This window comes from Panicum virgatum, chromosome 9K (genome assembly GCF_016808335.1).
Source record: "Panicum virgatum strain AP13 chromosome 9K, P.virgatum_v5, whole genome shotgun sequence".
Lineage (NCBI taxonomy): Eukaryota > Viridiplantae > Streptophyta > Magnoliopsida > Poales > Poaceae > Panicum > Panicum virgatum.
Window position 1 is genome coordinate 65,356,490 of NC_053144.1, and position 14,437 is coordinate 65,370,926.

Consider the following 14,437-nt stretch of genomic DNA (forward strand, 5'->3'; position numbering starts at 1 on the left):
TCGATTGATTCGGGCAGGACCATAACAGACTACTATCTAGAACAGTCATGGACTCTTGCAGGTAAAGTTTATTTGGTTATAGAACAGTCATGAACAACGATGGTGCGTATCAGCGTATGTATGCTTGGCAGGGTCACCCATTTGCACCATTTTAAAGTGGGGGTTTACTAGGCTAGCATAATAGAAGACATGATTTCGATCTTAAAGTATGAGATGTCAAAAGATGATGAGAATATAATCAAACTACTAAATTCTCTAGACCGGGAATAAAAGATCGCTAAATTAAAATTACTGCTTGTTAGCGATCGAATACTCGATGCCTCGGTCGTGTCCCTCTTGCTGGATGAGCTGGCTAGAGTTTTCGGCTCAAACGTCTAGCTGCCCAAGTCTAGTCGAAAGAACGGTGGAACGGGCCAACGAGAACGGAGGAACAGCAGTGGGATTTGAATTGCACACCCATCTGGCCCGGGCCTGTCTAGGAAGCATGAGTAGAGCTTAGATTGATGGGGAGATCATCGGACACAGTAATTCGGTGAGCTCTTCTCGTGTGTGCAATCAGCGGATCATCATAGCCCCCGGGAGTGACCGATCTAGTATTTGGGATTTGGTAGAGCCCCGTACTAGTAGGGTGTAAATGGGTGACCCTTAAGTGCATTTAGAAAATTTTAAATTAAATAGAGTTGGAGGTGCACCTATGCCACTTTTTTGTTAGCTTATTCGCTCACTCAGACTCAGGATTTGGGATTTCCCGTTTTCTCATCAAAATGTTGAAATTCCCGTTCAACATTTCTTCCATGCTCCCGTCCCGTTCAACTTTTCAACCGATTTCATCACCTTTACATCAAAGAGGGGTTCGTATGCAATTATCAAACTCTAATTGGGCACCGATGCATTTTCCCTGCCGTATTTTGCAGCGCAGCCCCCCATATGTGTGGACACGGACATTCCAGGGACCCAAATAACAAATTCACGCTGCCCCGAAAACCCTTCCATTGCCTCTCCTCCGCGCGCCGCCACTTCCCCTCTCTCTCGAGCTCCCCACGGTTTCGCGCAAGATCTAGCTAGGGTCCGGGTTCTTCTCGGGACCGGCGGCGATGGCGACCGAGCAAGCGGCGGAGAACTACACGGTGGAGGACCTCGTGGCCCTGAATCCCTACAACCCCGACATCCTCAACGACCTCGAGAAGTTTGTCAACGAGCAGGTAAACCCTAGCCACCGGATGCTCTTGCTTCTGCTTTTTTCCGAGAGCTCCTGATTCTGTTCCTGGTAGTGCTAATGGATAGATCATTCTCTTGTTTACGTTTGAACGGCGGCGGAATCGGGGCTAGTCGTATGCTAGGTAACTGCGCAGCTTTGACACATGGAATGGTGCCATCGTCTTGTTTCAATGACCATAGAAAATTAGCAATGTTCTCCACCTTTGCGGGTGGCTTGTAGTGTATATATTTGCTGCGTAGTTGTGAATTTACTGGATGTACTGAGCATGTTTCTTTACGATATATGGTCAGCAGCAGTGTCTAGCGCATATATATATATATATATATATATATATATATATATATATATATATATATATATATTCACTTTGTAGGAGTAGCATGTAAGGGATTGTGTGGTGACTGATTATCATAATGGGAGGTTAGGACTTAGGAATGCCCCCACTGTTATAAGATGTTAAGCATTGTGTCTCATGCATCAATCTGTGATCGTCACCCATTAGATGTGTTAATGATTATAAGAGTCATTTTCAGTTTCCATGCTCTGTGGTCAATGGTCATGCTGTCGCTAAATAAAATTTTTGGTGTATGATACCCATAGATTGAACTCTTCAAATCGATTATCGATGGGCTGAAAAAACTTTAGGTTCCAACTTACACAACATAGTTGCCTAATGTTTCAGTTTTTATTTTTGCTGTTGTGTTTAGGTCTCATCTCAAACATATAATTTGGATGCAAATCTCAGCCTCCTTCGCCTGTACCAGGTAACAATGATTCTCTAGTGAAACCAATTTTTACCAATAGTGTGGTTCCATGTATAAGTTTTCTTAATAATGGTTTCCTTATGCAGTTTGAGCCAGAAAGAATGAGCATTCAGATTGTAGCCCGCATATTGATTAAGGTCATAACATCTAATGGTTGCATTGATTTTATTTATCAATAGCATATTTTGGTTCACTTTCTGACTATGGCTTTGTCCATGATCTGTTGACAGGCTCTCATGGCAATGCCAGCCCCTGACTTCAGTCTGTGCTTGTTCTTAATCCCTGAACATGTGGTATGAAAAAAATCGCATCCTGCCCTTTTAGTGAGTAATATATTATCAGATATGCTGTGTAAACCTGAGATGTGCAATATATAACAATGGCTCATTCCTGATGAATGTGCATGGTCTCCTATCTTTGTACACTTTCTGAAGAGGCCCCCACAGCCATGTTTGAAGTATATACTGCAATTATGAGAGCTTGGAGTTTTTCCTGAAACAGATTGATCTTATAAATGTATCAGATGTCATACGGGCTCCTGTTACCTTTTTTTTTGTGGCTTCATTGTTGTGTGGATCACTTGAAATGTTTTGTTAGCTCACTTGTTCTACGCCTTTGATTCAGCAAATGGAGGAGCAATTCAAGACATTGATAGTTCTTTCTCACTACCTGGAGGTAAATACTTGGTCTAACTTTTCTACATAAAGCAAAATGTAAAAACTATTGTGGAATTTATTGCTAAATCCATTACTTTTCTTAAAGACTGCTAGATTCCGTCAGTTTTGGGATGAAGCAGCAAAGAACCGCCACATATTGGAAGTTGTTCCAGGTAAATAATTTCTTAAGCCATGGAGTCAAGAACTGAAGACATGCATTGTCTGTCACATATTTGAAGTGAACTTGTTGCATCAATCTGGGTTTTAATTCCTAGAGGAATCCTCAGGCATGTTAAAATTTTAATCTTCACATGGGATTCTCATAATTTCAAAATGATGTGGATAAGTTCTTTTCATTTTCCTATCATCAGCTTGGGTGCATACGTTACTAGAGAGCGAGCATACGTTACTAGAGATTAGAGAGGAGATTTTGGGGATAATTGAGGGAGAAGGATGTTACTCGTTCATTTTTTGTAAGTAGTACCCATACTGTGGGTCTGAACAGGTTGCTTTTTTAGCCCAGTTGGTCCTGGGCTGTAACATTTACCTTAGTCTTATTAAGGTGTGACGACCTCATTTTATGTTGGTTCGAAGTTCGATGTATGGGAGGAACACCGGAGGGCTAGAATTTTCTATGGATGTATTTATTCAGAGATGTTCAGTTGGATGACATTGAGGGCAGCTGATATGCATTTTTGACCTATATATCCTATTTTTTCTGACGGTACATATTATGTGCAGGATTTGAGCAGGCAATCCAAGCCTATGCAATTCATCTGCTTTCCTTGACATACCAGAAAGTTCCAAGGCCTGTTCTTGCGGAGGTAAAACATTTGCTCTGTTTAGTAAATGCTTCAAGTTCTTCAGTAAGTGCCGCTATATTTTTGACACCGGTAATGACGTAATGTACGGAGACAATAGGTGGGAATATGTTTGATGTCAATTGTAGCGTACTCATGAATTTGTGGTCATCCAGGTTGTGCTTTGTTTACACATGGTATTGGATGATTTCTTCTTGATATTAATGTGCCACTTTTTTTACAGGCTATCAACATTGAAGGCCTCGCGTTGGACAAGTTTCTGGAGTACCATGCCGCGAACTCAGGTTGGGTGATTGAGAAGGGTGGACAGTCTCAAGTGATTGTTCTTCCGCGCAACGAGTTCAATCACCCTGAGCTCAAGAAGAACACAGCTGACACTGTTCCATTCGAGCATGTAACACGCATATTCCCTGTCCTTAGCTGATTCAAGCGTACTGAGAGATTTCTATAACTCAGAGGGAGTGAAGTTTCTCTAAGCACTTGTATCTTCTGTTTTGTGGTGTACTGCCTTTTTGAGATTATCTTGGTATACCTCTTTTGAGGTTAAATAGTACTTGCAACTGATGGTGCCTACTCCGTTACTCTTAGCAAAATGCTCAGTTTGTCAAAATGGCGTATGATGCCATTATTGATTTTATCATATTGTGCTGCCCTAATGCTACCTGTGCATGCAATGCTGCCTATAATGTTTCTGAGAAGACTGGTGCTTTAAACCCGTGTCTTCCCATGTCATTGCGAACCAATTATGACGAACTGGAGCCAGCTCCGAGGCCGAAAAAAAAAGTTCAATATGATTTCTACGTTATTCACACAAATATTCCTTGAATTTGATGCATTTGAAAAATATGCCACTGCCATCAGTCGTAGTGAAATTTCAATTTTGTTCGGCTAAGAGCTGAAATCTACTTATTGTCTGTTGAGCCACAGAGGCGCAGTGACACAATTGGTGCATGTCCGGCGTTTCAGTTCGACCTCCTGCAAACAGGTCCCAGACCTGGAGATATTTCAAACAACATATAAATTGATAGGAATATGTCATGTGTAGTACTATCTGGTAACGGTGTATCCATGCTGGGCATTGACATAGTATGCTGGAAGCATCAGTCTGAGTTCTGAAACATACTGCAGAGAACGAGGAATTTGTTTCCAAAATTTTGTCAGGGTGTTTCCTTGCTAGGCATTGACATTGTATGCTGGAAGCATCAGTCTGAATTCTGAAACCTCTGTAGATAGAATCAAGGAATTTGTTCCACAATTTTCTCATATTACTTGCGACAATATTCTAAGGCATTCAAATCGATAAGATTACAATGAAGAGACGAACTAAAACCATATGTGACTTACACTAAATGTCACACATTTGGTTCAACCATCATCATCATCATCTAAGAAACACGTGATTTACCAACTGCAAAATTTGGGTATGTACCATTCAATTTATATGAATCTCTTTGGGGAGGGAACTGCATGAAGTTCTCTGGGCTTGCTATCCACGGGCTTGGAAACTTTCTCCTCCCATGTTTCAATCTGCTTCATTATCTTCTCTCGCTTACGCTGTAGGGCTTTGAATTCCTCAGGGCTGAAAGGAGGTGGCAGATTGCATGGGCCAGCATCACTGGCGGACCTCATCATGGATTCCTCCATGAACTTCTTCTCACGGCCTATAGCTTGGCAAGCCAAAGATTCTGAGCAGACCTCAACAGCTTCAGGTGGTTTGGTTGGCTTGAACCTTAGGAGCTTGGCATACTCAGTTAAGAGGTGAAACATGTAGTCGTATACATAGTCCATACTGAGCTCTTTTTGAATGAAGTTGCTTGCTTGCTTCCCTATTCCCTGTGCCTGTATTTGAAGTAGAGATACATGAACGTGGTTATTATCAAAAGATGCAAAACCTTTTACAAAACTAAATAGCAAAATATCCTCTATAGAAGAAAAGATATGTTCTTTACTCCAATATATGATCATTACTAGTGAAAATCAAGTGGAATCAGACTAGACAAGTAAGCAAGCATTGCGCAGGATACCAGGAAGCATTTACAACAACAACAACATAGCCTTTTTTTCCCAAGCAAGTTGGGGTAGGCTAGAGATGAAACCCGAAAGAAATAAGTTCAAGGTTCAGGCACATTGATAGCTAGTCTCCAAGCGCTCCTATCCAAAGCTATCTCTTTAGAGATATTCCAATCCTTAAGGTCTCTCTTAACCGACTCATCCCACGTCAGTTTAGGTCTACCTCTACCCCTCTTTACATTATCGACCCGCTCAAGAACCCCATTACGCACCGGCGCCTCAGGAGGTCTTCGTTGGACATGTCCAAACCATCTCAGCCGATGATGGGTAAGTTTCTCCTCAATTGGTGCCACTCCGACCCTATCCCGAATAACTTCGTTCCGGACTCTATCCCTCCTTGTGTGCCCGCAAAACCACCGCAACATCCGCATCTCTGCTACACTCAGTTGCTGGACATGTCGCCTTTTTGTAGGCCAACATTCAGCACCGTATAGCATCGCCGGACGAATTGCTGTCCTATATAATTTGTCTTTTAGCTTTTGTGGCACCCTCTTGTCACAAAGGATGCCAGAAGCTTGCCGCCATTTCAACCAGCCAGCTGAAATTCTATGCCTAACATCTTCATCAATGTCGCCATCCTTTTGTAGCGCCGATCCTAAATACCGAAAAGTATCCTTTTGAACCACCACTTGTCCATCTAGACTAACATCTCCCCCCTCATGCCTAGTCGCGTTGAAATCGCACATCATGTACTCGGTCTTGGTCCTACTAAGTCTGAACCCTTTCGACTCTAACGTGTGTCTCCACAGCTCTAACTTTATATTAACCCCTGCCCTACTCTCGTCAACTAGCACCACATCATCAGCAAAGAGCATACACCAAGGGATCTCACCTTGTATATCCCTTGTGACCTCATCCATCACTAAAGCAAATAAATAAGGGCTCAATGCTGACCCCTGGTGTAGGCCTATGTTAATAGGAAAGTCAGTGGTGTTGCCATCACATGTCCGGACAAACGTCGTCGCATCCTTGTACATATCCTTAGAGGGTAATGTACTTAGTTGGGACTTTGTGCTTCTCCAAGGCCCACCACATGACATTTCTCGGTACTTTGTCATATGCCTTCTCAAGCATTTGACAGCAAAATTTAAGCTTGTAATATTTTTAATAGAAGTGAATTGAGCAGTATATAAGACCAGCATTTCTCCGTTGTGCTATTATGTTATAATCATAAGTTTGATGCTTTTAACCAAATATATTAAAGCAAGCGCAGCAAAAATACAAAAAAAATTGTTGAAACAACTCCACGGTTGTTTGATTAATAAAGGCGACAGCAAAATATCTCCAGAGTTCAGACGACATAATGTATCTTCTAAGCAACGTATTTCAATTTCTATCACATAAGCAAGACAAGAGTATGTCAAGGTATACAGTAGCAAACTTCATTACTGACACTTAAGAGTCATATAAATACCTTTTGTTTGTGAGAATTGCCCCAATCAACAGCATACTTGATTGAGCTACACTTATTGTCATCCCGTACTGGCCAATAATGTTGCATGGGCATCAGCACCCTTGAATAGAAATCATAGTATTTTGGTGCAACCACTAGTGTCATTGAATCACAAGCTAGAATATACTTCTCGCTAACTGACCATGCTGATCCTTCAATATAAATCTTATACCTGTCTCCCAAAGAAAGAAGATCAGCATTACTGACAGAACAAAATAAATTTGACCTTATTTGCAAGAGAGAAAAAGCAAACCTATGGATGCATTGACTAGCCAAATTTGACTGTTTGTATCCTGCCTTGTTCTCTTTGACCCAATCCTGAATGATAAAAAAAATGAACTAGCTAATCAATGATGAATCACCATTATCAGAACTGTTTCTGTGAAAAGTGATTGTCTCCTAAATATGAAGGTTTAAAAATTTTATGGGATGGAATTGAACAATTAACTTGTGAGAAGCAAATGGGGCATTATAATATCTCTAAGTACAATAAACTTGAATGCAACATAAAGAAAAGCAAAGTACCTGTTTGTAAATTCGCGCGTTCCATTCATGCTCACTGGAGACATTACACTTAACTAGCTCCTGCCTTATAGCTGCCACATCTGGATTCCCTTTCCAGTAAGCATAAGGTTGTCTATACATCCATTTCACCCTCCTGTTGCCACTGTTCAACTCCTTCTGCAGAGCATCCCATGGCTTTATGTTGATCTCAGGCCTGTCATCAGTCATCACAGACATTTAATTAAGTGGTTGTGCCCTTGTCTGAACATCAAAACACAAATGAACAGACTGTCACCAACTATTTCACTCTGCTAGCCCCTAAAAAGTAAAAACACAATCAGAAATGCAACTGTTCTTTTGCAATTGGTTTCCCTCGAATTCACAATTATCAACAAGGAATGCAGTGAATACTGGTATAACCATGCCAATGCACGAAAGAAACATAACTAATTTGTGGTGGAGAAACAGGAAGCTAAGATCAGTTGCTTACCATCCCCAGAAAGACCAGTCCGGGAAGACGACGTCGAGCGTCTCATTGTCGCCGCAGTACCTGAAGAGCGGCGGCAGTACGGTGGCGTTCTCCCCCTGGTACTGGTCAGCGTGCACGACGGGCCAGTCGACGCAGTCGAACATGAGGTCGAGGTCGGGGACACGGCCGGGGTAGCGCCGTAGCAGCTGCAGGATGCCCCAGATAGTGAAGAGGTCGCGCGTCTGGAATGCGGGCGCGATGCGCTCGATGTAGGCGCGGCCCCGGATCACGACGAGGCGGAAATTGGCGGTGGCGCGTGCGCGGTCGACCATGGCGCGGGTGATGCCCCCCGCTGCGCGCCATGGGTGGAGGTCCTCGTGGATGAAGCGGAAGTAGGTGGGGCAGATTGAGGAGGCGTTGGCGGCGGCGGGGAGCGGCGGCGGGTCGGGGATGGCGGCGCAGGTGGAGGCGGAGGAGGCGTTGGGGGAGAGGGCGAGGTCGAGGGTCTGGGAGATGTTGCTGGGTATGTCCGGGTCGCGGGCAAGCGGCGGCGCCGAGCAGGAGAGGGAGTAGGCCGCCCGCGGCGGCGGCGGCGCGGCGGGGATGGCCGGGATAGAGGTGGTATGCGTCGCGGTCAGGATAGCCTGCAGGGAGAGCCGGAGAGGAAGACGATGAATGCTAACCAGCTCACTTTTTAAAAAGAAAAAAAAACTTCATCGAATTTTGTGTATGTTTTTGTTCGAATTTTGGGGAAAGGGAAAAATCATGAGTTGATCAGTGGCACATCCAATCTAACCCCAAGTGACTATGCTGATAAGAAATGAAAAATCCCAAATTTTTCCAGACATTTCAATTGTATGAATATGAATTATGCCATTGCAAATTCTTTAGGAATAGGTTACTCTGCGTGATTGCAAAAAAATTGAAGAAAAAAAAAGAGAGAATGGATGGGGCTTACCTACCGGCTTTGAGCGCCACTGATCCAGATTCGTGATTGACAGATGAGCCTGCACATATTTGGAATTAATTAGTGCCTAGGAAGGACGATATTCGATGAATCTGAATCTGCAAAACCCTTGACTAATCTTAGCATTAATCGGCGAAAAAACGATCGACGAAATGCACCGACGCATGTACATTTCTTATGTTTGGGGAAATATAAACCCTGCACTCACAGTGGTGGTGATCCAGCGGGCGGACACGAGGACGCCGACCACGACGACGAAGAAGAAGAGGAAGATGGCCGTCGTCACCGGCGACGCCGCCGAGCCCGACACCTTGCTCCGCCGCCCGTCCGGGATCACAACTGCGGGCGGCGCCGTAGCCATGGATCGCCTAGCGGTGATTCCTCCCCTGTCCACGGCTTCGTCGTCTCGGGCGATCAGACTCCGATCAATACTCCGATGATCATGGGTTCCGCCTCTGGATCAGGGAAGGAACTCGGCATGCGTCGTCAAACACGGCAGCAGCTAGAGGCCGTTGCATCCGCGCCGATCGCTCAGGAGGCGCGTCCACGCGTGCTATGTAGCGAGGAGTGGTGCCATGCATGAGGCCGCCAAGTTCGACAAGACGTGGTCAGAGTGAGCGAAGCACTTAGGGACTGTTTGGCTCCAGGACTTTTTCCAAAAGTCCCTATCACATCAAAAGGAATCTTACTATTTTATATTATTAAATAAAATCTGTTTATAAATGTTTTTTGACAGCTGAGTGCTTTTTCGCGAGACGAATCTAATGAGCCTAATTAATCGATGATTGGCTACAGTGATGCTACAGTAACCATTCGCTAATCATAGATTAAGATACATCATTAGATTCGTCTCGCAGTTTAGCCCCAGGGTTCTGCAGTTAGTTTTATAATTAATATTTATTTAATACTTCTAAATACTAAAAAATCACTGGGACTTTTTTGAAGTCCCTGTTTCTAAACACCCCCTTAATCTTTTGACTCCGCATGCGAGGCAAGGGGAGAAGTGAGATTTGGCTTTGCCGATTTAACTGGGGTGAATCTATCGGTAAATTCAACCTGCTCATATTTCAAAATTTGACGAGGTTTTGCGCGCTGCGACAGAAAGAGGACTGAGATCACTTTGTGCAAGCAATGCGTACCGCATGCCGGACCGAGATTATGCTTGCTAATGGGCGTTATCTTTATTATTTATCTTTCAAAAACTTGTTCATCAGCTTTTCATTCCTTCAAAAACTCTATGAGGCTCTGAGGCCTTGCACTGCAGATATTTTTGCAAAAAAAAAACGCATGGCTACATATCCAATTTTTCCTTATTAAAACCAGAGAGATAATCTGTTTTGAAATTCATAAGGAAAAAGGAGAAAGAAACCGAAATTGCAGTATGACGGGCCGACGAATGGCTAGGCCCATATATTTTGGCACGGCCCAACGCGCATATCCTCCCTGCAGAAGCTTCCTAGGGTTTTGAGGCGCCACATATAAGAGACGGCCTTCTCCTCCCATTCTTCCCCATAGCGCCGCCGCTCCCAGACGCCTCTCTCCTCCTAGCCCGAGCCCTCTCCTCCTCCCCTTTGGGTCACCTCCTAGCTCTTGCATCCACATCCACCATGGCGGCGGCGGGAGGCGGAGGCGCGCCGCGTGTGCTGTCCCAGAAGGAGCAGGACATCCAGATGATGCTCGCCGCCGACGTCCAGCTGGGCACCAAGAACTGCGACTTCCAGATGGAGCGCTACGTCTTCAAGCGCCGCACCGACGGTACGTGCCTTCCCTGGAGCATCCTTCCCTTGTCTCCTCCGCATGTAGATCCATGTAGACAGATAGACAACCTCTGTTGATCTAGTGTTCCTGCCATGAAATCTCAATGTGTAGATAGGCCGTGAGCTCGTATCACCGCGCTTATATCGTAAGCTAAGATTGTTAGCATTTCTCAGAAAATAGATGTCCTTGTCACCAATTTTGGCGCATGAGGGTTGACTTGGAAATCTAGTATAATTGTGATCTGCGTTGCGGTGTGGTATTTAGCACTCCTAAGACCTCGCAAGTAGTGCTTAGTTGTGATATGCCTTCCTCTTGATGTTTATTTAATCAGGCATCTACATCATCAACCTTGGGAAGACATGGGAGAAGCTCCAGCTGGCGGCGAGGGTAATCGTTGCCATCGAGAACCCTCAGGACATCATTGTCCAGTCCGCCCGCCCCTACGGCCAGCGCGCCGTCCTCAAGTTCGCTCAGTACACTGGTGCCCATGCTATTGCTGGGAGGCACACCCCTGGTACCTTCACCAATCAGCTCCAAACATCCTTCAGTGAGCCCCGACTGCTCATCCTTACCGACCCAAGGACTGACCACCAGGTGAAAAGAATTTCCATTTGAAAGTTCTGAGATATGCATTCGGTGGAACATGCAGTAGCCTGTGATGGTGACCAAATTGTTATGTGTAACTGTTTTGCAGCCAATCAAGGAGTCTGCTCTGGGAAACATCCCCACCATTGCCTTCTGTGATACTGACTCCCCCATGCGGTATGTCGATATCGGCATCCCGGCCAACAACAAGGGAAGGAACAGCATTGGATGCCTGTTCTGGCTCTTGGCAAGGATGGTTCTGCAGATGAGGGGCACTATCCTCCCTGGGCACAAGTGGGAAGTCATGGTATGCAAGCTTAGGATGCTTTTCAAATTGACATTAGACATGCAGTGCGTGCAGATTTTTTATTATCCTTGCATTCTTATGTGCTATGCTGTTTGCAGGTTGATTTGTTCTTCTATAGAGACCCTGAGGAAGCAAAGGAGCACGAGGAGGAAGCTGCTGCTGCCCCTGACTTTGCCGCTATCACTGATTATCCAGCGGCTGATCAGTGGGGTGGAGACCAGTGGACCTCTGATGTTGCTGCACCGCCTGTTGCTGTTGGTGGCACTGGTGCGGAGTGGGGTGCTGCTCCAGGTATGTACTGATTGAATTTCATCATTTTTGGTATGGAACCTGTGCTGAAATCTGCCCTGTGTTCAAATGAAAGTTTTAGCCCACACAATTTTCTCTGCTGGGAGTTGCTCGTCTACAAGTTTGTGGTTACACAAAGTGTTCTCATAATCTCTCTTTCTTTTTTTCTTTGCAGCTCCAGTTCCTACTGGCGATGGCTGGGATCCAGCTGGGGCCCCTGCACCTGTGGAGGGTGCTGTTCCTCCGGTTGTTGCTGCTCCGGCTGGTTGGGACCCAGCAGCACAACCCCCCGCCCAAGGCTGGGAGTAGGCATAGGCCCTCCCTTTGTGATGCATCTTGTGGCTTAAATTAATTATTTTTCCAAAGTATGAATGTCCGAAATCAGGATGCATCATCTACCTATGCATTGGACACTTTCTGTTGTAGGGCTTTCTAGCTGAACATGTGCCCCTGTTCTGTTTTCAAAATTGGTGCTAGAAGAGAGTCTTGCGAAAATGTGGTATAAGTAGTTTTTCTGTTTGTGTTGCTTATATTCCATGGATCCTTGCAATGTGATGGTTCTATATAACACATCGAGTCGGTGAAATCTGGGTGCCACGGATTTTGTACTCCTAAATTTTACCAGTTCGCTTGAAGTTCAGTTTGACTGAATAAGAAATGTCTTGCTGTCGTGCGTGGATTGTGGTACTGAACCCTGTGCCGCAGCATTTTGTGAAGTCTGAATGCAACTGGGCCTTCAATTTGCATGTATCGAACAATGTCGCTCCACAATCGACAGCGGCACGATTTTTCTCTGATGATCAAGATGGAAACAGTCTGATCCGGCTGGTTACAGAATTCACTGTGAAACAGGTTTCCGATGTTGTGATCTTGCTTTGTGTGTCCGGCTGTGCAAACCTTTTGTGAATCGTGAATTCGTGATGCGACAGTGTGAGTACCCTTGTCACCTTGTGTAGCTACGGAAGCCATGGACGGTCTCGCGCTCAGCAGAGCGTCGCCGTGCCGTGCTGTTTTGTAGTTTTACAGATTCACGGTTGGTGCTGCGCGGCACGGTTCAACTTCAAATTAAACTGTTTAACCGTAATCTCTTTGGTATTATTAAAAAATTATATTGAGACGTAGTTTCTCCTCTAAAAAGATCTAGTATCTCCGTGGCAGTATTAGGAAAATATTTGTACTTGTAGAATTCTTTTTTTTTGAAACTATAATTCTTTTTTCTTAATACCTCAAAGATAAGATGATCTATCTGCATCTGATGCGAATTGCCAAATGTAGATACAGTGATATAAGACACCGGATCCATTATTATATCCAATTTTATTTAGAAGCTTTAGGAATTGACCAATCTACCCTCGCCTCTCATTTGCCTGCACCTGACTTGACTCCATTCAACCAAACCTGACTCCTCGAACATTTAAAAAAAACTGGCTACTCGAAGGTTCAAAAAAAAAATCACCCATCATACATCAATTTGTGTGGTTGTATCACTTTAGTCTAACAAATTGTAAAACGTACAAGCTGATGCATAAACTTATCAAAAGTGTGCATCTACGGTCACACATACACCATATAGCGTGGTCACACATACACCATATAGCGTATTTAGATCAAAAACTTTAATGTGGAGAAGAGGGAGGGCCATAATACAAATATGCGTTCCCCTTTAATCGGTGGCCTTCAAATGATCCGAGTAAACATCTGGAGAGTATGGTCTTCAATTTGATGAATGAGGTTAGTACCTTTTTACTTGCACTAACTCATTTTTAATAGCGCAAAAGTGAATGCAAAAGTGAATGTCAGTAGTATCTAATTTATTTCTTCCGCATGACATGTTACACGCCAAAGGCAGGCACCCAGACTATTACGAGAGTCTTTTTTTCATTTTTTTAAACAATCTTTTTTTTATCATGTGATTGTTATGGACTAGGCATGAATCGATTAGTATAGTCACTAGTGTTTGTTCGAACTACAATATTTTTGTTTGTTTTTTTCAACTCATTGTGCATTTGCTTATAATATTCTAGGCCTTGAGAATTCAGAATATTAAATTTTGATATCACACTATCAAGAGTGGCCACAAAAGCAAACAACAGATTTATGATCATGTGTAAGGAGTCATCGACGGATCGAACTGGGTAGCATGAGCATCATCACATGGGAGAGACCAACGTCAGCCAAGAGATATTTTGTATTAGGGCCCTCCCTCTTCTCCACATTAAAGCTTTTTTTCTCAAATACGCAGGAGAGCTGCGTATCATTGTATTAAGACGAAAAGAGTGTTTACAACCGCGCGAGAACAAGTCTCACCCCCGAAGGCACCATTAAGGTAGCCGAGAAAGAAAAGTTTACATGCCTCAAAGAGCCAACTCCCTCTCGTACTACTCGCGCTTTAGACAACCCAAACGACGTGCACCCGCAAGAATCCAGAGCTTCACATCAAGTTTGATCTTGTCTTGCAGCTCCGCCGCAGTGCAACTGGTTTCCTCAAATAACCGGTTATTCCGCTCCTTCCAAATCACCCAGATGATGCACATGAAGAGCGAGTCGAAACCGCGCTTGCGTTCACGCGTCTGCAG

The 14,437-nt window shown here is 44.3% G+C and overlaps 3 protein-coding genes across 4 annotated transcripts; 2 read left to right on the forward strand and 1 right to left on the reverse strand.

Annotated features, from left to right (window-relative positions):
• The first annotated feature begins 922 nt into the window (after positions 1-922).
• Positions 923-4,100, forward strand: LOC120647096 (eukaryotic translation initiation factor 3 subunit K). Its single transcript, XM_039923722.1, has 8 exons — positions 923-1,202; positions 1,927-1,983; positions 2,070-2,120; positions 2,214-2,276; positions 2,608-2,658; positions 2,746-2,812; positions 3,381-3,463; positions 3,684-4,100. The coding sequence occupies exons 1-8, from the start codon at positions 1,095-1,097 to the stop codon at positions 3,882-3,884; spliced, it is 681 nt and encodes a 226-aa protein (XP_039779656.1). The 5' UTR covers positions 923-1,094; the 3' UTR covers positions 3,885-4,100.
• Positions 4,101-4,661: 561 nt separating this feature from the next.
• Positions 4,662-8,639, reverse strand: LOC120647095 (O-glucosyltransferase rumi homolog). Its single transcript, XM_039923721.1, has 5 exons — positions 7,978-8,639; positions 7,509-7,701; positions 7,237-7,301; positions 6,945-7,155; positions 4,662-5,299 (listed from the first exon to the last, which is right to left on the reverse strand). Exons 1-5 carry the CDS (start codon positions 8,286-8,288, stop codon positions 4,898-4,900), a joined length of 1,182 nt encoding a protein of 393 aa, XP_039779655.1. The 5' UTR covers positions 8,289-8,639; the 3' UTR covers positions 4,662-4,897.
• Positions 8,640-10,415: 1,776 nt separating this feature from the next.
• On the forward strand, positions 10,416-12,548 carry LOC120647097 (40S ribosomal protein Sa-2-like). 2 transcript variants are annotated; one of them, XM_039923724.1, is made up of 5 exons: positions 10,416-10,678; positions 11,013-11,275; positions 11,376-11,573; positions 11,672-11,864; positions 12,037-12,548. In XM_039923724.1, exons 1-5 carry the CDS (start codon positions 10,531-10,533, stop codon positions 12,168-12,170), a joined length of 936 nt encoding a protein of 311 aa, XP_039779658.1. In that variant the 5' UTR covers positions 10,416-10,530; the 3' UTR covers positions 12,171-12,548. The 2 variants fall into 2 exon arrangements, with proteins under 2 accessions (XP_039779658.1, XP_039779657.1); XM_039923723.1 differs by having other exon boundaries at positions 11,376-11,864; positions 12,037-12,519.
• Positions 12,549-14,437: the final 1,889 nt, after the last annotated feature.